This window comes from Zonotrichia albicollis, chromosome 1, assembly GCF_047830755.1.
Source record: "Zonotrichia albicollis isolate bZonAlb1 chromosome 1, bZonAlb1.hap1, whole genome shotgun sequence".
NCBI lineage: Eukaryota > Metazoa > Chordata > Aves > Passeriformes > Passerellidae > Zonotrichia > Zonotrichia albicollis.
The window spans coordinates 60,950,283-60,973,266 of NC_133819.1; the positions used below are offsets into that span (position 1 = coordinate 60,950,283).

The 22,984-nt window shown below is 36.3% G+C and overlaps 1 protein-coding gene across 4 annotated transcripts in view; it reads right to left on the reverse strand.

Moving 5' to 3' along the window:
• Window positions 1-22,984, reverse strand: part of ATP9B (ATPase phospholipid transporting 9B (putative)) — a 157,268-nt gene that overhangs the window by 17,344 nt on the left and 116,940 nt on the right. For all 4 annotated transcript variants that reach the window (XM_074542469.1, XM_074542464.1, XM_074542478.1 and 1 more), the window contains exons 13-16: window positions 22,204-22,346; window positions 13,744-13,856; window positions 9,265-9,513; window positions 116-277 (exon numbers count right to left, since the gene is read on the reverse strand). In XM_074542469.1, coding sequence (XP_074398570.1) covers window positions 116-277; window positions 9,265-9,513; window positions 13,744-13,856; window positions 22,204-22,346 — 667 coding nt within the window. The remainder of the gene's footprint in view (window positions 1-115; window positions 278-9,264; window positions 9,514-13,743; window positions 13,857-22,203; window positions 22,347-22,984) is intronic.

The following is a 22,984-nucleotide window of genomic DNA, read 5'->3' on the forward strand; positions in this document are numbered from 1 at the left end:
AAATGCAATCAATGAATTCCTGTGGTATTGTCTGTTGCAGAAGGAGTGAATCAGTCTGATCTGCCAGCATTTTTAAAAAAATCAAACCAAATGCCCAGAAAATGCCCCAAATTACCCTAACTATGATGCCCATGCGCTTGCTCTCAGAAGTGAAGGGGAAGATCTGCAGGATATAATATGTGAGGATGTGCCCACCAGGGGTCTTCAGCTGCATTGAGGTCAGATCCCTGTTAACCAGAGTGAGACCCACACTCTCTGTCCACTGCACCAGAGCTACCTAAAGAACAAAGGAAAAAAAAAAAGAAAGAAAAAAGAGACATATTTAAATTATTTAAATGTGAAAGGTCTGCAACACTGTTACATAAGTTAAAACCAAAGAACTGTTGCTAGGGTGAAAGTATAAACTCTTCCAAGAATCTAGGGAAAAAAACAAGGGAACAGCAGCAGACTGAGTATAAAATATTAACACATCAAATTATGTGTGTCCCTTGAAGAGCTTATAAAAATTTTTTATGAAGAATATAAAACCTTCTTCAGCTTATTGCTGAATATGAGGTACTCTCAATATATTGTTTAGAAATAACTATTCTAATAAATACCCACATGTATTCAAGAATAAATCAAGGACATCAAGTAGAAATTTTGCAAAATGAGATGATGATTTCTATATCAACAAGACCATTATGTAAGTAAAACTCTTTGGGAGAATTTCAATATAAAATATTTTGTTAAATCTAGAGTTACATGCAAGATGAGACAATTTAATTGGTAATAAATAAGAAAGCAAAGGACCTTATTTTTAGTTTACTTTACTTACTTGCATAATATCAATACTTTGTTTCAACAGTAATCTGACTTCTGACATCAAATTAGATGGAAACCAACCTTACAATACTGCATCCCACAAAATCACATGGGAAAGTCCCTTTTCCAAAATTTTGCTGCTTTGAAGTGCATGACATCTAGCTTCAACACTTTTCTGTATTATACTTTAAATATCTATCACCACCACCATCTGATTTATTCCTTCAAAAAACGAATATTTTAGGAAAACTGTTTTACTGATTTTACTGTTTTGTATACAAGACACATTCCATATCTCATTTTTTTTTTTCTGATTAAAGAAAGCTTCTCCTCAATCTGCTTTAGTTTTCCAAAGGTTAGTCTTTACTGGAAACCAGATTTTTAAATCACTGGAAAGTTAACTAGAATGAAGTTCACATGATTTTTATGGATCCTGGATTTTTATGGATTAATAGGGTCTGCTATTAATCTCAGGCAAGATGAAAAAAATAAACATCAAGCATTGTGATAAAAAACATGCAAGTAGAAAATTCCCTAGGTAAGTTAAACGGACATGATGGTCACTAAGAATTTCACACAAAGCGAATAAAACACCTCAGCTTCTAAGAAAATTTAAAATTGGAACAAAATCCTGTGTGAACCTGTAAAAACCCTAGTAATGCCATCTGTGTAGGCATCACCAGATGAAAATACAGTGAGATGCAGTAACCGAAGAGAATAGAGCACACTTTGAAAAGGATCATTTTAAATTCTTGAAAACTGCAGGAAGCCTTTTTACAAACTTTTCTTCTTTACCAGAAGTAGCTTATAAGCTGTAAATGATCCAGTACTTCCAAGGTTAATTTTCAATTTTCACAGTGAAGGGTTACTATTACATTCTGACCTGTAAATTGCATCTTTCTACTAAAACCCTATCATCTTATTTGCGTCCCTTTGCAGCTAGGACTAAAGTGTTCTATATTTGGTGACTCAGATCTGTTTATTATATTTATGCTTGGCTTCACATACCATTTAAATTAGCATTTTGCAGCACAGTCATTTTGTATTCTTATACCTGGCCTATACACAACTGCATATTTATTTTTTCTTTTAAATTGATCAGGGCAAATACCATACAAGAAACAGTCAATAAGGCTCAAGAGTCAAACAGATGCCTAGAAGGACACTGAAAAACTTGAGAGAAAGACGGGTTTGACTCCCATCACTCAGAATGAATCAGAGCAGCACCCAAAACAATACAGCCAGATCTTACCATTGAAATACATGAAGCTTTTGGAATGTAGAAATTTTTTTCTCAACAAGTATTTCACAAATTAACATCTACATTGTAAATCCTAACAAATACACATATACTAAAAGGCTGGCTATAGAGAGTTCAGAAAAAAGATTCTTAGGCTAGTCTCTCTTCTTGAGGTTGCCCCTCTACAAACACATTCTCTTCTCTTCAATACATTTCGGAACCTTTACATTAAAATGGTCTTGCAATCTAGTGTGCCTAAATCAAGAACTCCTAGAATACCAGGAAAATGCAGCAGCTGTGGCTTCTACAGAGCTCGACATATTGGATGAAGGCAGATAAAGCAATAAAGGTTGGACAAGCATAAAAGGCTTTAATGGTGATGCTACCACTTTGTTCTAAAATATTCCATTGCAATGTTAATATTTATTTGCAGATAATTGTTAATTTGCTGACACACAAACAGATGAAATGTGTCAAGTTTCCTGAGTCCAGATTAGGGACTTATTTGAATGTTTTATGGATCTTCTCTGGCTTATCACAAAGCTTCCCTTCTAGGGAAACTGGCTGCCTGGGAGACATAAGGATGTTGGTGGGTAAATGGTCTTCCCATTACTGAGACACAGGTATGCAGTGAACCCACTAACTGTGTGATGTTCCTAGGGCAGGTAATGCATATGGAGGCAAAGAGATTTGTGGTTGCTAACTTGCTAATTTTCTTCCTCCTCAGTAGCAACCCCAAGTGTAAAAGATGATCATTCACCTCTCACATGACAATGTCAAAGATGCAATTGTCCAAATTAGGAAAAGAAAGGAGCAAATAATTGCATTGTGAAACAGAAATGCAACAGATCTGATGCAAACCAGTGAGAAATACCACCTAGTGCTCTTACCCTAAATCTTTCAGATGCTTCCATTTACCACATGCCCACTCTTGAACCCTGGCTGCTTCTGTCAGCAGTCTCCCCACTAAAGGCCACCCAACATTCTGAGCTTCTATAGTTCACAGATCCAAACAGCAAACTCTTCAATTACCAGGGCACAGATTTCCACTCAAATTCAGAGATTTCATAAGGAAACTCTCCCAAATTAAGCAGTAACTGTGCAACCCACAACATCACCTAGAGCAGTAGCAGCTCAAGAGTCAGAAGCAGCTTCTCTCAGTAGGAGTGTGTCTAACTCAGTCACCTGAGGAATGAGCGCATTTCCAGAAGGGCACAAAGAGGTGAAATTTCAAAAGCACAATTCATGTCCATGTTTTGGGGACATTATCATCCCATTTTTTTTAGAAATGTTCATTTATGGAACCAAATCAAACCACACATAGCTTTTGCACTGGGTTAGGGTTGACCTGTACAATAATACTCTTGACTGCAGGTTTCCATCACAGGACATGCTCTGTTCACCATACTTGGATCCTGTGGGGTGTACACCTCATCACTAAGGTCACAACCTCCAGCAGCCTGGCTATCATACTGCTTTTCTTTCCTTATGGCCCAGGCTATCATTTCTGCTCCCTAGCAGAAATATTGAACTGCTCAACATTTACAGTACTTGTTGCTCAAAACAGTTTATGAACAAATAATTGTCACTTTCAATGTACAATATTCTTTTTTGAGCTAACAGTAGTTTAAGAAAAAGTCCCACTGCCTCGTGGCTGCAGTTGGCAGTTCTCCACTTCACAGGGACCAGTTTAGGAGTTGCACCATAGCTGTACTCATGTCTTTCCTGGAGCCCTGCTGTGAACCTGGTCACTTTAACCAAAATGGAATCTGTATTAATAAAGTCTTCAATGTTTTTAGCATGTATGAGGGAGCAATTTGTAGGGCAAAAAAGAAGGACTAGACATGGGAATTTTGTTAGCCAGTTTTGCTGCTTAGAAGAATTCTCATGTAACCCACTTGTATTCCTTTCAGAGTGTTTAAGAGCATCACTTCAGACAATAGGAACTGCTTTCAAAATCACACTGTCGTATAAGTTGTACAGACATTGTAAGTGGGGTATTTTTAAGTTAAGGCTATTGCTTTGGAAACAGAAAAGAAGCAGTGAGCTATCCTTTCCCCACTGCCTGAGTGTTTCCAACCGTTTCCATTGGGACTGTTCAACATCTCATATCTGTTTCCAATCAGTGGTTTGGTTTGTTTATATTTATAAACAACCATTTTATGCAAACTAACATTTGCAGTCCATCACTTTTCATAAAAAAACCTTCATAATTAAAATAAAATTATTAACTTAAAAATACAGCTTGATCATGTGAAAAAACTACCAATCGATATTCAAGACAAGCTATGGAGTAGTTATTCTTTGTGGGTCTCGAAGGTCACGCAAGTGATGGTTTTATGCTACTGAGTGATTTGCTTTTCACAATACATTGACAAAACAACACAATTAGTCTTGCTTCAATAAGCACACACAATAAAATGAATTAAACAATACAACATGTCTCATACATTACAGCTTCACTTTTGTAAACACAAAAGCTGCTTCACTAAGGGCATATAATTTCCCTGTCTGTTTTTAAATGATTGGCTTTGTATCCTTGTAATTAATTTTAGCAACTCTGTTGTCTCTGGACAGAAACGCTGGAATTAAATGACCGACCACACTTCAAGGTAGTATTTAAATATTCAAGATCCTGGAATTAGAAATGCTTGAGACTATAACAGTGCAGGACAAAGCATAACCAATAAATGGCTGGTTTATGAGAGTAAGCAGTCATTAAAAATCATGACTGATCAACCTTTTCTGACTAAGGGGAGCAAAGGTCTTCAAAGGCTCCTGTTCATTGCATGCCCTGAATTGCTTGGGTCTCTGACCTTTGAACTCTATCACTTTGCCTACTTAGCTTATATCCTTTCATGATTGTTCATTACATTAAGGTAGCCGGCTTTCTACAGATGAGCTGAACCCACACCTATGATGGCAAAGTCGAAGCTGAGTTTTGGTATGGCTTTTTTTCCTTTTAGTTTTTTCTTTTTCCATCCAGTGGGTTCTCAGTGAATGTTTATTGTTTGCTATGCTACAGCTGTAGAGGACAAGTGACAGACAAATGAAACTTTCCACTCTTTCAGAGAAAATGAAATATTGATCACTTATCATAAGAAACAAAGAGCCAGGCATAAGTAGGATTTGCATTATGAATACAAAATCAGTTACTTATCTCAGGTTACTCTAACAATGAATAAATACATCTTTTATGATGAATGTACCTACTTCTAAATGTGCATACTTGGTTATGGTCGTATTATATCTGTATATGGATGCATGCATATATGCACAGATGTGAGGAATTTCAAAAGAGTTCCTCAAGTCAATTAATTAAGTGTGCAGCGTGGTCAGCATATTGCTGAGCTGTTTCTTATACCTTCCGACATGGAAGAATAGTTTATACTTACATACTGTTCTCTGCTCTTTACATCCTATGGTGTGATCATGCAATATTATATAATGCAACACACAACTATGCAAATAACATCTTGTTCCAAAAGACTGCAATCAAGCCAGATCCATAAACAAAATCTAAGGGAACAGAGTTGCAATGTGGAGAAAGTACAATGCATAAAACCAGTTAAGTCTATTAAATGATAATGTTGCTTATTAACCAAGTATGTTGTGATAGGTCAGTGCTGAGGTTAAACAGAAAACATCAATTGAACCATTTCCCTAAATAAAGCTCCAGGGTGCAATATTCAAAGCACTTTATTCAATAAAAAATGCTTTTAAAATGGTACTTTGGTGATTGGGAAACATTGGCATCATCCGTCAACCTAACTGCAGGAAAGTTCAATAAGCTAAATAATGAACCATTTACATTATTTTCCTTAGGCTCCAGTGATTTGCAAACATTGCATCAATAGAAGTCTTAAAAAAATTATGATAAAGACCTGGTAGTCTTTCAACTCTTAGGCTTTTTTCTGTCATGCTGCAATTTTTATGCTGTTTACATGCTTTTTGTAGCTTAATCTTTTTACAAGACTCCATTTAACATCAATTTCTCATTACATAAAAGCATATTTGTTCAATATGATAATTTTACTAGTGTTTCAAGCATTATCTTTGAGAAACAAAAATGAAATTTAAGCCTGTTTTAGAAAGGAAACATTTCATCTCACTGCCATATAGTTTTAATGTATGAGCTGAAATGATAAAAAAATCATTATTAAAACAGTATCTGTGCATTATCTCCCTTGCAGCATGAACAGTTTCTTTGTTGTTGATTTCTTCTTCTACCTCCTTTTCCACCCTGAGTCCCAGATCTATTATATTAGCACTTTATCAACTTTCCTTTCCTTCCTTTCATCTTTCCAAGGTCAAATTCCCTACTGTCTTACCAGGGCACCACTTGTATAATTCTTGAGTCTTACAGCTGCTTTCTTTAGTAAATATGGGAGGAGAATTGCTCTTCATGGTAGCATTTTCAGCTTTCAAACAACTGAAAAAATACACAAAAGCCCACAGGGAGAGAGGAGCAAGCGGGAGAAAAAACTCACATAGTCTCTCTCAAATGCACATCTCTTCACCTGATTTAGTAATACCTTTGGCTATTAAAGCAGAATATTTACTTAATTTATAGCTGTCATCATATCTTCCTAGTCAGATCCTTGCTCATGTAGTCATTCATTATGCTCAGTAGTACCTCACAGACTCATTAAACTGAAACATTAAGTAAATATGAATGCATGTGCAGATGAAAATTTGTTCACTTGTGTATAAAACAAGTCAAACATTATACAAATATATATCATAAACAAACACCCTTCTGGCATAAACAAATGCCCTTCTGTCCCATTGTCGGCTGTTTTGATGGCCTAGAAAGGCTCGGGATAGCCTTGGGGGCAGCCCGCTCTCCAAAGAACGAAAGGAGTCTTCAGGTTTTTTCGGCCTTCAGCGTTTATTAATTTTTTATCTACAATATCTTCTCTCGGTCCGACAGAGGTCCGCACAGCCCGTCAGCCATGAGCACACTGCGTGCCCTTGGGGCGGTCAGTTATCTTTATACCCAAAACTACGTATAAGATATTTACCTTTTCCCCCCAATACCTTTCACCCTTATTGACAAGTGTACCTTTAGTAAAAACCAATCCCAAAGTGCCACCACCACCACAGAAGACGGAAGACAAGAAGAAGAAGAAGAAGAAGAAGAAGGACAGGACACGCCCCAATTCCTCCAGTTTGTCTCCCTAACACCCCCCTGTACCGAAATTCTAAACCCTGTGTTTCACACCATAACTAATCTATCTCTTCACCATTTATCCCCTGTGATTCTCCCATCCTCATACAGATGATGTTTCCTGTGCTGGGTCAAAGTCCAACCACCAGACACTTCTGGCCATGTTCCAGGACCTCCGAGCCCCCCAAGGGTTGTCTTGGTGTCTCAGCACATCAGGCCTGCTGTGCTGAGATCCCACACCCTTCCAGGATTCTCAATTCATAATGTGGATCAGCTCATACTGTATAACACTGTATTATAGATTACTGATTTTAGCCAAAGATCAGCATCTCAAGTTCTACTTCTTTATTTAAGAATAAAGATTTAATTTATTTAAGAATAAATTATTTTTAAAACTGTTCTGACTGCCATTTTTTAGTCATGGAGAACCAGCCACTTTATATTCTACAATCCTTTGACACCATTAACTGTGTTTATGGAATCTGAAAGGTATGTAATGTCTGCTATCTTGTTACTACATAAAGAGAGATTTAATTTTATTTCTTGCATTCCTAAAAACCCTTGTTACAGACTTGTTTCTTTTAGCAATGATGGCCTGCAGTATGAACTGCTTAAGTTTTGTTAGCATTACATATGGTGACATAATAGACATGAAAACCAAATGTATACTTGAATAATACACTATGTAGCAGGATGAAGTTTGTGAAAGAAACATTAACTTGCATGAGATCAACTTGCTCAGCTAGAGAAATATTCAGGCTTTCAGACACGTAATTCCTTCTTCATATCTTACAAAAACCTTATTTTATTTATGACTAAGCTACTGGGGTTACAACAAAAACAGTACCTTCAGAAAATGCTAGAAATTCTTTAAAAGAAAGATTCTTCTCAACCTGTTCACTTTCAAACCAACCTCAAAATAGTCTATTTCTCCATTTTACTATATCAACTATAGACATTATTATAAAGTAAACTCTTTCCAGTATCTTGCAACATGAGCTTTGCTTCTCTCTTCTAGTATCTTTTTAGATTGAATTTTAGGCAATCAATTTAGGGACCAAAATAGGATTATTCAGAACAATAACACAAATCCAATGAAAGCACTGGGAGTTTTTTAAATCTGGATTTCAATAAAACTCAAAGGCATGTTTTTATCGAAATGGTATTTTAAATTTCTGCTACACTTGATGCAACTTTGAAAGAACCCTAAAGATTATGAAGCTGCCTAGAGTTTGAAGCTCAAAAACTTTTCTACAGAAGTATTCAAGGTTTGATAGGGTTTTTTTGTTTGTTTCTTTCTGAGGGTTTTGTTAATTTGTTGTTTTTTCCTGTTAAGAATCTGTACGTTCCAGTATCTGGTAGCATCTCTAACTAATGTACCAGGTTGTCCATCATTCAGAACAGCTTCATATTCCATTTAGGAGCATACTTTGATTCACACATGGATTAATGTTTTGAGAATAATAATAAAAAATTATAAACCTTTAATTGCAATCCTCAATACAATATTGACCCCAAAGAACTGACTTCATAGGTCTTTAAGTCAAAAACTGAAAACACTTTTATACAGCAAGGCGTCAGAACCAGTAGATCATTTCTAAACTAGAAAATATAAAAACAGATTACTACTAATGTTGTTTTGATTTTTAAAGATTTTTTAAACTTTTTGATGTTTACATTCCTGTAGTGAACTTTTTCACACACTTTTTGTAAATAACATATTGTTTTGTATTCTTTTATAGAAGAAGAGAGATTTGATAGACTGTTAGTTTGTTTAGTATATTTGGAGAGGCAGCACTTTTGCCTTCTAATCTGCTGTCACTTTTAGAAATCTATAAATGTTAAAGTTAGAAATTAAAAGTTCTCCTTTTTACTTTGAAAACAGCAGTGTGTGTGTGTCGTGTTATTTTGTGTCTTATAGTAACGTACTAAAGGGGTTTAAAGAAACCCCTGCTCAAAACACATTTTTTTCACAGCATTTCTCTTTTTTACTTAGTTTCCCCCATTCTTTAGGAGTTATAAATAACTATTTTCAGCCTTGCACACCAACCTCATCCGGGCTGGAAGCCTGGTAAGTTCGATTTTCATCGCTGAAGTCCTGATCCACTTCTGCATACTCAGTCTCTGCAGACACGCCGGCCCGGGACTCGTACACGGGGGTGACATTGTGGCAGAGCGCGATGGCCTTCACCGCCTCGTGGATCCGGCTGCTGACGCTCTTGCGCACTTTGGGCGCCGATGATTGAGGCTTCCTGGATGGTGTGGAGCTTGTACTGTTCCCACTGTTCTGAGAGTGGACCTTTAAGAGCCAACACAATGAATAGTGAACCAAAGTTCAAAACTGGAAACAAAACATGAATACTTATCCATCTATATCTGACTGTTCCTTTTACAAAGGCTGATAAATGATAAGGCTAGTAAGCATCCATTTATTTTTATATAACCTATGGTTAACACATTCAGCTTGTGAGAAATAAAAAGCTTCATCTCCTTTTTTAAAGAAATTATACATAACTATGGGCTCATCACCTTGCATTTGTAGTCAAATTTCAGTATCAGAGCCTGGAGACTATTGAAAAACATGAAATAAAAACAAGTAAGTTGGAAAAGGGCTGAATAGGCTGATCAGATTCTGCAGAAACCCCTGCTACCTCACTTCAGATTTTACATTTTTCAATGATCTGTCACAATAGTCCTTTCATGTCTATTGCATCCAGTGAATTATTTTTTCTTTTCCTTTTAAGAAAAAGTATTTAAACCAGCCACCAAGCGGATGAGTTCAGAAACACTGAGACAAAATTTCAAAATTTGATATTTTGTTGTTCTTCTTCACCTGTGTCATTAAACTGAAAAGAACCCCATTAAAAAAAACAAAAAACACTAAATCTCTGTGTTTTAAAAGATGACCACATTTGTGGTAATCAGGAGAGACCAGAAGAAGAGGAGATCAGAAGAACAAAAGCAGGAACATTGTCAAGTATAAATATTAGGAATAATTAAAATACAAATATTGCTGATTTTATTTATAACTTACACAATTTCTGTATTATTTGTGAACTAATGCAGTTTTACTCTTTTGCTGCAGCTGAAATGTTTTTTGTCCTTACAAGAATGCAATAATCTAGTAAAATATCATGCAAAATAACAGTTTGACACATACTTGAAGGCTGTATTACTGTTGCATAACCAATAAACTACCACTGTTTTAAGTCACCTTTCACAAATGCTCGAGCACATGACAGAGCTAATCTTCCTCTCAAAAGTACTATGTGTTCATGATTAGTTAAAATAAGTTGGGTTTTTAGGTAGGGGGGGTTATTGGTTTTTGCTGGTTGGCTTTTGGTTTTTTTTGTTTAAAAGTCAGCACATTAAATATATCAGCAGTACCACCACAGGGCCCTTCCGTTCACTCCAATGGAACTCAGAAAACCTTTTCAGAATCCACGCTTTTTTCCTCCTGACTGCAATCTGCTGAACCGTGAACATTCTGCCCATCAAATTACAGTGTTGTCTAATAAAGGGTTTAACTTTCTGCTCATCTGGCACTGCTTTTCAGCTACTGCTTTAAACCTCTGCATTTGCATTCTGCTAACACTGATGCCATTACAGTCACAAATAAATTAAGCTGATTTACTCCTTCTGAATTATGTTATGTTTATTGATGCTTGTATAATTTAATTTCACACAAATTCCATTAAAGATTATGCCCTCTATCACAAAATGCTTCCAGTGGGGAAATATAATCAGGTTATAATAGATTTGTGTGTTACATTAAGATGACAATAGTCTGGTAGGTCCACTGTAATAATAAAACAGAACACAAACAAGGGATAAAATCAATGTCACACAAGAACCACTGCCTAGCTAACCGGCAGCTTCTATTATCATAGATTAAATTAAAAAACCTCACCATACTTTTTCAGATTGAAACAATTGTTTAGTAGTTGCTTGGTTTGTTACTGAGACTCCATCACTGTTCTGTTTTAATGAGTTGCTACTAACATAAGCACAATTAAAGCATTATTTATAAAGCATTATTTAAACACAGAGTAGTGTTATATAAAGCTGAAAAAAAGGACGTTCCAAGAAAGTTCTTTTCATCATCTACTAATAGCAAACCTACATTTTGAAATATTTTTCCCAGAATTGAGAAGTTTCCCTCACATTTCTTATTTTAAATATGCTACAGTCACTAAAAACTCGTAACCATGGTTGCCACTCATTAAATTTTATAGTAAATTAGTAAAAGCTTTCAGTAGTAAGAATTCCAGGAATTGTTCCAGGAATCCAATTCTTTTCAGACAGCATATTCAACTCCAAAATATAAAACTGGTATTTGTGAGCATGCTTGGTGCTTAGCTGTCAAACTCACTCAGACCAAGGTGTGCCAGCTCAAGACTGTCAGCTAATATCATATATTGCTACACCTGTTACTGTGAAGACCCAAATGGCACATTATTAGAAAGCCAGGTTGAGGTGGTTTTTATAAACTTAGTGAGTAGCAGGTAATTTCAGTTAACACATTCTGAACCAAATCTGGACAGCTGATCTTTAGATGAAAGAGCTCCATTTCCCATTTCCAAGGCATGATTATTGTATCTCACTTACTATTCATGGCTATACCTACTAAAATTAAGCTGAAATAGATTTATCCAAGGAAAAGAATTCAAGAAGGGGATTTGTTGAATTGTATAGACAGAAAATAATTAAGAATTTAGGTTGTGAACTTAAAATGTAACAGTGAGGGAAGACACTTCATCACTGTCTTCCCTCTTGTCTCTCCTCCCAAAAGCTACAATGTATTAACTGGGTCCAGTGTGGCGTTAAATTAAACTTTTATTCTTATTTTAAGCAAATAAGAAGGGAATAATATTTACAACACAGCACAGCTAGATATTCCAATCAATTGTTGATCCTACAGTTCTTCTAAGAGAGAAAATGAGGACACAGACAAGGAAGTCAGTCTACAAACTTAACTGGGTGTCCTAGTGTGACTTTATGTTGTCTGTTCTGCGTATGCTGTATATTAAGTTCTGCAGCTTTAAGACTGGTTCTGAGAACGAAGGGAGGGAGAAGCGGCTCAGTTTGTTATCAGAAACTGCACTTGCTCCCCTCATTCCTTCTCACAGACTGTGTTGTCTGCAACAGAGACAGCAGGACAGAGCTCTCCTTTGCTTTTAGTTAGTTTTTAGCTAGCTGAGGCAAAGAAGTTCTCTAGACTGTGGCTTTTCTTTTTCTGGGAACTGCTTTGGACTGAAAACCCAGAAAAACACCGGGTTCTCACACCTATGGCCCACCAGGGCCTGGGACGTGGCATTTTCCAGTGCCAGAGGGACTGAGAGACAGTGAGCCAAGAAACACCCACAGAGGACTCTTGGAATTACAAAAAGACTTTCTGAATTTGCCATCTCTTCAGAACAGCAAGAGATTTTATTGTTTAGTATTATTCATTTTTTTTATACTTGTGCACACTTGGCTTGTTAAATAAACAGTTTTTTCCACTCTTCTCCAAGGAAATCTTTCCTGGACCAGTGGTTGGGGAGGGGCTGTTTGAATTTGCTTTCTAGAAAGACCCCATTCAGAGGTTTCCTCCCAAATTTGCCATCAACCAGGACACTGGGTCAGGAAATCATGTTTGTTTATTCACGTTAACTACAGGGGAAAAAATTATATAAATTTTTATTATCATACTGTAAACATCACAGAAATACCAGTTAACTTTTCATTTGTTGTCTCTTCTGTAAATTCTCTTATTTTTTTTTGTTTCAAAGAATAGAAATAAAAAATAAAGCACAAAGTTCATCCTAATCTCAGAGTAGGATCAGGTATTTAGGAAGGTTTGCAGCAAGCACCCAAACAGTTTACATACATGGGAAATCTAAGTAATGCTTGCAGAATCCCACTCAGTCACAATCCTCTAGTACATTTTCCAGACCAAGCACTCTTATACATCACAGGAACAATTTGATCCCAAGCAATATGGAGTTTTCCATTTTCTCACCCTTTCTCCCTCCCAGTTTTATGCTGTTTGAAATCATTTTAATTTTTTTTAAAAAAGAATTTTTAAATATAACTGTGCAAGTTTTATTTCGACCACTACTGTTATACCATTTGGCTATACCAATTAATGTGGCTTTTTGATGTATATTCTTGATGAGTATCTTTAAAGATATAATTACTGTTCAGTGTCCAGTGTTGTTCTGGACACTTCCTTATAATTTGTAGTCACAGTAATGAATAGCTTACTCTTAGATGATTTGGCAGGAGAAAGACTGTACTGCACAGACAGGTTAACACAGATTTCTGCTAGTGAAGAACAGAAAAGTAAATCTCTTTAAGTGGGCATTATGAGGAACTTTGGAATCAGGAGAGATCTACATACTCATATTTTTCCCTTCCATCATATTTCTTAAGAGATACCTAGACATAACAACTTTCATAGCATTTCAAATTGTAGACATAATTATTAACAACAATGCTTCAATGTCATTACACCCTCCATATGAAATGTAAATGATTTATGAAATACCTGTGAATAAGAGTTTATAATATGACTCTGTATTTCATCCATTGTGTCTGTTCCATAGGAAACAGTACCTAGGTGGAGGCGCTTAAATATCATCTCATTCTGTGTAAGTGTTCCTGTAATAAAGGAGAAGTGTATCACAAAGCAGTGAAAAATACTATGAGATGGCCACAGACACCTCCTCTCCCTTCCCCCCACAAAAAAATTTTTCCTTTGGAAAGCAGGAATGAATCACAAGTTAGGATCAATTTACTTAATTAAAGGAATGTTTGTGGAGAAAGATCAGGGTTAGTCATTCTGGAAGAAATCACTGGTTCCACCTGCAAGCTGATTTTGCCAATAACTAAACATACAAACTTGAAGAGACAAAACCTTTCTTTCTATACAAAAAATTGAATTTGCAGTATGTAGATAGAGCTAACTCTCAAAAGCCACTGCAAGAGTTTGCACCATGTATCAGAAAATCTAAAGGAAAAACACCCTACAGGAAATGCCAAAAATTAATATAAATTTTACAAATTTTCTACACTTCATGTACCAAGGGAGACATTCTGACAACTGGACACATTCAGTGTCAGTGTTATCTAGATTAAGTCATTAAGACCTAATATCACTTCCAAATTTGACAGATTGAGCCTCCAAGCAGAATAAGGCAGAATGAACAAAACCAGTGTTTTCCGTGCTCACTTCACATTTGCAAGAAACTAGAGAGTGTCAGGCAGACTGACACTGCACCCACCTCTGCCAACCAGTCACATCCTCTGGTTTGGAAAATCTCTAATTGAGGGGTGGGGGTGTCAGCCTTGCCTGATGGGGTATGTGAGGCAGAAAGGGGTCACTACTGCCTAGCTTTCCATGGTCAGCTCACAAAAGATTATTTTGATTATGGCTCTTCCTAAAATTTTTCCCTATGGCTACTCAGGCAGAGCAAGTATAATAATAGTATAAAGCTATTCCTATATTTAACCAGACAGGTTTGTGTGATTAAAATGCATAAGTCTGGTCATAAAAAAAATAAACCAAACATAGTACCAGAGTAGACATTCTTGAAGCTTCTACAATATTTTTAAAATGGAGTATAAGAAAATTCTCTGGAAATAAATACTGCAGAATAAAATACTTCATAATTATTTTATTTAGCTTAACTATTTTTATTTCACATCTTTATCCTAGTATGCCAAACTACATGCTATATGCCAAGCTACATGCTAAGCAACAGGAGAAGAAAAGACTAAAAGGATGAGGTATGCCATAGTTGTCTGCAAAACAACAACCTGGCCAGTCAGCATCCAGTTTATGCTCTTACCAGGGCTAGAACTATCAGAGATCTTCAAAGATTCATTAGGGCTGTAAAAGTCTCATGTCTTTCCCAGATGCATGTGAAATATCTACCACTCCTACTTCCTGGTGATACCTGTACAGTGACACTTCATCTCCATTGTTGTACCACCACACTGCACTATCAAACTCTTTCTGTTTTACCAGTGCAAGATTTTTGTTCCAAATTCTCCCTTTACCATTAAAAACTACATTTCCCATTTGCTTTTCCTTACATGTTGCTGAGGATTTTTCTTTCTATAATTATTTGAATTTTTAAAAATAATTAAAATAAGGTTTATGTGAAATGCATAAATTCTCTACAAAATATGCATAATATTATTAAAAATTTACATGAGAAGCTGAACATTCCCAAGGCTGGAAAACAGCCGAGGAAGACAAAGTTCCAGTTCTCTATAATTAGCAAATTGGAAATTTTTGGTTACTTTCATACATGGAAAATGGGAAAATGAAATTTTGTTTCACAGTAATCACATAAATCCACTTTTTCTACTTTTAGAAGCTGTGCTTTTATTGAGACTTTTTATTAAAATTCATTACATTTTGTACTTTAATTCAAGACTAGAAAAATTAAATCTCCAGTTTGCACATGAGAAACATGAAAATTTCCACCAATAAATACGAGAAACTAAAATCTCCATTTCTAAAAGAAAGCAAAACCAAAACCCATACACTGTGCAAAAACACTCAGTGCAAGAAATTCTCAAGCCAATCTTTATCACCTTCCTAACCTTCCAGGCGTTCTCACTGTCCTTGACTTTGCCAAGCCTTTGAATTAAAAAATCTCTCTCTAGGAGTTGTGAAACTAAATGCTAGTCAAAAGGTGAGACAACAGGCAACTGTCAAACCTGCTTCCCACTATTTCTGTAATTGCTGCTCAGGAAAACTGAGCAGGAGACAAAATTAGCCCTATGATTATTATATGGAAAGATTATTTCTTCTGACACCACTAAATCAGTCCAACGCCATATCATGCTTGGTGAGGGAAAGGTAGATGGCTGGAAAATTTCTGTGTTCCACCCCCTCTCTCTCAGCAAGCAGAGAAGAAAAGCTTCTGCATAGAAAAGTATGAATTTTCCTATCTTGCAATCAACAGGAGCCAGGGAAGAAGGTTTAGGAAAAACAGGTGAGTGCGCGGGGGCGTCCACGGCCCTGGAATCCGGCTATCTAGTGAGGGGCGAAGGCCAGGGCCCCTGCGCATCAGAAAGCAGCCCCCCTCAGCGTCTTGGCCTCGGGCTGAGCTGGGGGATGGCTCAGAGCAGCGCGGTGAGAGACGAATTAGGAGGCGACCACTTGCTGGGGGTAAACTGTCGGTTTATTACAGAAGAACTAACAAGGAGGGGAAACACTCAGCAAAAGGCCCCGAACAGGGGGCAGGAGAGGGTTTTAAGGGAAAAGGGGGGAAGAAGGCAGGGAAACCCGGCTATCCAATAGAAATACATATTTGGAGGTACGAAACATAACTGATATACTAAAGTAACTAACTGTTATAAATCATAGGAGGGGCTCCGGGGCTACAGCCAACCATAACTCCCAGAGAAAAGAAAATTCTCGAAACCTGGGAGGAGAAAAGGGGTGATTGACTGAGCCCAAGGAGGAAACAACTTTCACTTTATAAGAGAAACCAGGGGAGGAGCAGTTTCATTTCCATAGCAACCTAACTGACAGGGTCCTGGGAAAGGAAGAAACTATTTAATACAGAAAATGGGGGGAGCAAACTAACAAACTTAAGAACACACTACAGCAGGTGAGGAAAAACAATCAACAAAGACACGGAAATAAACATGCTGGAAATCCTGATTCAATACTTGCATCTTACACATCTCTAATACAATCCTTTTTATCAGCTATGTTAGTAGGAAATATCTATGACAACTAACCAAAAACAAAAATAAAGAAAAGAAGCAACAATTCCAGTTTGCTTATGCTTCTCAAGACTAGAGTAAGACTTTCAAGAACAGCCATAATAAACCTGATGTGTTGTTAGACAAAAAGGGGTAGCTGAAGTTATGAAAATATTCTCAAAAAATTCTGAAAAAACCCCCACCTTAACAAAATACACCTTTTTCAGCCTTTCACATGGAAATAATGTTTCATCACGTGTGCAAATTAAGATTCACTTCTAAATTCTTCTAATTAATGAAATGCCAAAATGGGACAGAACCATTCCCAACAACTTGTTCCATACATTACATGGTGCCAACCAGTCATGTTATAACTTCAGCAGCAGTTCTGTCTTAAATTTTAGTCGAAGACTAATTAGTTTTAGTTGATGACTAATACTCTGTGACAGAACAACATGTCTTGTATTTTATGCCCCTAGATGCAAACTCTTCAAATATCTAGAGGCAGATTTTCTAATACAGCCCACTTTTTGAACAACAAAAACAATACAAAACTGAACATTTCAGTCTGCTCAAGGTGGTAAGTACTATAGAACAGTGGAGGAACTTTCTATTTTTAATAATATTTTTAAATAGTTATCAATTCCACACTTTCAGGACTTTGCTAATACGAAGAGTTGTTAGATTTAAAAAAGTTTAATTTAGAAAAGCTTCCAAAAAACACATTAGTCAACGTACCATCTACTACTACTGTTATACTTTCCCGAACTTAGCTCTGGAATGCAGGTATCACACAAGGAAAATAGCCTGACAAAAAAGTTAGTGTAGAATTGCTGGAGAAAAATTTAGTGTGTTCCTTACTGAAGGCAAGAGCTTTTTTTTGTCCCTTCTTTCCTACAATTGTATCATTAAACACAGAGTAAAGCAGGCAAAGAGGAAATTAATTTCTAAGGAAAAAGTCCTGAAGGCGTCATTCCTTGGGTGGCAACAGATGTGATTCACAGAGCAGCAGAGATTTTTTTGTTGCTGTTTTTTGAGAAGCAGATGCAGATCATTCTGATCCTGTATTACTAGCCAGCAATTTGGACCAATACCAGCAATCTAAAAAGTCCAAAACAAGAAAAAGCAAGAAAATTTGTGCAGCAGAAAAATTAGTAACTTTGTGAGAAATTAAGAGATGAGTAACTTTTCATATAATTTGAGCATGCTGTTTAAGCTATTTGCTTAAACAGATAAAAAGTCAGTGTAAATGTGCACATTTCTATGCAAATTTTAAGGGAGATCAGGCCTAATCAGTCTAATAATTACACTGTTGACAACAATCTGGAGATACATATTTTTTTCAATGAACCCTGGAAAAAATAAAATCTGGCATATAATAGAAGAAGAAGAAGAAAAAAACTCATGGTAAGCATACATAGCATATGTCTGTTCATTCAGCTGCTCCATTTGTGAGTATGCCATAAACACAACCTACACAAAACCTCAAACCAAGGAAGTCCCAATACAACCCATTGAGAATGAGGACAAAGACCAAGAGAGCTGAGCTAAACCTCATCTTTCCTGGGCAGAGGGTCACAGTGGAGGTAACAGGTAACTTAGGGGCACTGAGTTAGGGAGTCCCACTCCTAAACCATGCTGTGAAGAGCAGTACCTATTTCCTCTGTGCCTTCTGCCTCCCACAAGCACAATACCTGTGCATTCAGCAGTGTAAGAGCAACATCATGCTCGCTGGGTATTTTCAGTGAATGGGAGTCCAACAGAAGACAAAAAGTAAGGATTCCTTAGTCTAGAATCTTCCAGTATGATGTCTCAATCAACACATTTCATTTCTAGTCTGCTCTACTCACCCTGCAAATCTAATGGTACTAAAAATCTCAAGAGGCAGCATAAATATAGATCCATCTAAGTGAAGGAAGGAGATGTTATTCCATCAATTTTTTTAATTACTCCTCTCTAGTTGCTTACACTGAAGAGTAACATTCTAATAGTATATTACATTAGGCACATTTAACAAAAGTCCATATACACCAACCTCTAAAACACAGATTTTCCAAAAAATTCAAGAATCCCATTGCTCTATGCATCTGTTCAATGATTATATCTGTTAAGTATCTCATTTGGTCAAAAATACCACTAAAATGTTAATTACAGAACTCAAATACAAGTACATTCATTAGTAAATAACTACACTTGGAAGACTAGATGTTTGTTTTAGCTGAACACATTGGTGGTTATGAATAGCAGGTGGATTTCTAAACCACATCCAAAGAAACAAAAACTCTTATTAAATATTGGCAAACATCTTTTTTTTTCACCATTGGAAATTTTCTGTACCCTGGAGACCATGAGAAACCATGCTCATGCAAACTGCTACCCACCATCATAATGGATGATGCCTTTCTGTCAAAGTTATATGTGATTCAAGTCCAAACAATGTGGCAATATGGGTAATGGATGCTATAATTAAAATGTGAGTCCTAAAAAACCTGTTGCTTTACTGGGTGCTTTTAGTAATGGCTTTGTTCTACATGAAGATAAAAACTCCCTAACAAAGGAATTAATGTATTGCTTTAATAGGCTGCACCCTGAGTTAAGTTTTAAAATTTATGAGTTCTCTGCAGCATTGTTCTTTAAACAATGGCATTGTCAAATGCAACCAGTGAGAAGATTAAAGTTCTCCCAGCAGATTAAGTACAAATTATCTGTCCTCCTGTTTCAGCATCATTTGTTCATTTATCACATAACGTCTAGTATTTCTGGTCAGTGTCAATATGCTCTGCATCCTTGCAGTTAACAGATGTCTTCTCTTGTCGAATGAATTACTTTATGTTTCACGCACTGGTGGCCGCAGATGTGTCACTATAGCAACATCATTAATTTCAGATCTTACCGGAAACATGCACTCCAATCAAACCTAATTATACCACATTGCTTTCTTGTCCCACAATAAGGAAACTATAATGCAATTATTGGGATACTTCATTTTCTATTATACTGTGGCAAATGAGAGAGCCACTGTGATGGACGCTTCTTGTCAAAAAGCTTATTGATGAAGCACAAACCCAATTTACAATCATACAAAGGACTACCTTGCAATTATGTTAGTAATGCAATGCTCCTTAGACTCAACAACTAATTCTCAATCATTTCCAGTGAAGCTTGGGCCACAATATAAGACTTTTGCAGACAGTTCTCTGGATTTCCTTTCCTTTTCAGTACTGAGAGAAACTTTGCCTGTTTACATTTAACTAAATCAGCCTTTTAGTGTTGCTTTTTGGTAGCACCCACTTGGGAAGATGGCTGCAAAACTGACTCCCTTCTTTATCCTCTGACAGCCAGGCCTTAAGTGGGCAGAACAACAGAATCAACTAGTTTATATGACTAGAAATGAAAATTCAAATGAGAAAGTGCCAAGACCAGCTCTTAAAAACTGTATAATCATGCAATGTCAATCATGGATTAAGAGTACAGACTTTGTTCATTATCTCACAGTATTTTTCACATTTATCATAAAATGCATAATGAAAACAAATGTATTCAGGAAAGGAAACTGGAAGCAGCTACCAATATACTTGGGTAAAAAGTACATTGTCAATGTGTTTGCCCAGAATGAAGAACAGTTTAGAATTTGCAGGGCACTTAAGATTATTAAAACAGAGCAGTGTTTCCCATCTCTGCCAGGCAGTCAGTGGTGAGAAGCTGGTGACGTCTCCAGGACTCCTGGCTTATTTTCACTTCCATGAGCTTTCAGCTGACAGTCAGGTAAAAACACATAGGGTGAGACTGCTGACTGCTCCTTTTCAAAACACTTTGAAACTATTGCCCTAGAGTATGGCCTTCACTTTCATTTTTACATCATTATTGTACAGATTCTTCCACCAGAGCTCAGCAGACCTCAGTCCTCTGAAAAGCCTTTGAGGTTGAACACCAACAATCTGGAATCTCAACCAGCAAAGTTTAAAAGTCTACATTGGTTTTGGTTAGAAAGTAGTGGTTTGTAACTAACTTTAGAATTTACTTTGCAATTTAACTTTACTGCATTGTTTTGAAAATAAATTATTTTTGAACACACTTTTTCCAAACATGCTGTAAATTACATACTTCAAGTCTTCAATGTGACAGCACTCAAAGTTACATAAATTATCATGATGAAGGGTGCAATTAAAATCAATAAACAGTTGCAAATACTATACAAATCATTAGGTAACTGAAATAAGACTTGTATAACAATCATTCACTTGGTCTGAAGAATTGCCACACTATAATTAGCAATGTACTTTCCTTTTACAAAATAGAAGAACATTCAGATGTATATAGGATAACATATGCGCCTATAGAAGAAAAAAGGAAAGCGTGTTTTGAGAAAGTGACGATTTATTATATTTACCGTTCATTTCGAATATGCAGTAATGGAAGTGTTAGCATGGGAGGGAATAGAGAACTATTTAAAAGAGATGGAGATATAAACTGTATATTATGCTTTTGGAGCAGTATAACAGAGGCAACCCCTGCCTTCTCCAGCAGCTTTTCATGATTTTGAACTATATTTTACTTAAAACCAGCCAAAGCATTCTTCAAGTTTCTCTAGAAACAACTTTCTCTGTTCAGAAGTAAAGCTTCTTTAAAAATACCCATGTATACCTATCAGAAATTATTTATTCAATCTCAGAAAGAAACAAGAAAGTGTAACACAAGTTATTACTCCTTCACACTCTCAGTACTTACCTTCTGATCTTGGTAAGGGTTGGGGGTACCAGTACACCAGATGAGGTACAGTCACAGGTTGCAGTTATGAAGCTGAAATCATTCAGCAGCTCTAGAACTGGTCTTGGCAACATAAAGAGTAAGTAACTTCACTGGGCCAACAGATATCGTTTTGGAGGCTGATCTTGTGACTTGTTTACTTATCTTACTTATTATCATACAATATTGCAGTAGCAATGAAGTGCAAAATAAACCAGCATCCTGAGTGCTATTCCAAAGTCTTTCCCGAGGAAGACATATGGTACTCTTACTCATGCTGTACAGTATCCTCTTGCTATAGAAGAGCTGTTCCCACTGGAATAAATCAGAGTACTACCAAATATTGACTTTAACATCTTATTACTGACCTACCCAAGCCTATAGGTACTTGTAAAAGAACTCAAGCAAATATGTAAAATTTTACTGAGAAACAAAAATCAGTAGTCTAAATCTACTCTTACATTAGCATATTCATAGAATTACATTTAGAAATATTATAAAAGTTATCAGATTTCAGAATGGTAACCTGATATACCTGTTTTATCCGTTAGTAAATAAACTAATCGTCCCAACTCTTCTGGTATGGTGCTAGTTCGAACAACTGTTCCAGGAATATTGTCATCTTTCATAATCATCCACCCATAGGCTGCCTTACCCATGTCCAAGTTGACACGTAAACTGCAAAGGAAATTTATACCATAATCAGTGTGAATATTAGGCAAATGAAAATGATAACCATAAAAATAACAACAGAAGCTCTTTTTTGTATATCTGAAAAAAGAAAGATCTTAAACCTATGTGCATGAAAATTTTGGAAGAATGCTTTTTTAATGTGTTTGTAGAGTACATATCACACACAGGCTTCATCTGAGACTTTTAGAAGATATGGCTATACCAACAAATGCAGTATCATGCATTCTGCATGAGACAGATTCCAGCACTTTGTGAAGACTCTTGACATAATTACATTACTACTCTTATACAGAGGGATAACGTATAGCAAAAACAGATTCAGCAAGAACAGATTCAAGTTTTTATCTACTAAAAAAACCAGAAACACCATCTAGGTTCTCTTTATGATGTGAAATTACAAATATTTTTGTAGCTTTTCAAGTCACTTGTGGGATTTTTTTGTTTTATAAAAAACAACCAACAACAGTATTTCTTTAGGATAGTAGAACTATATTTGTCAATTGCTCTTTCCCAAAAAATCAATTATATTTTTGTCCTTTCCAAATTGTAGCTAGAGAGGGTCCATTGTAAAAGGAGAAAAATGCAAAGAAGCAAAATGCACCCTCGTGATACCACGTTGGCAT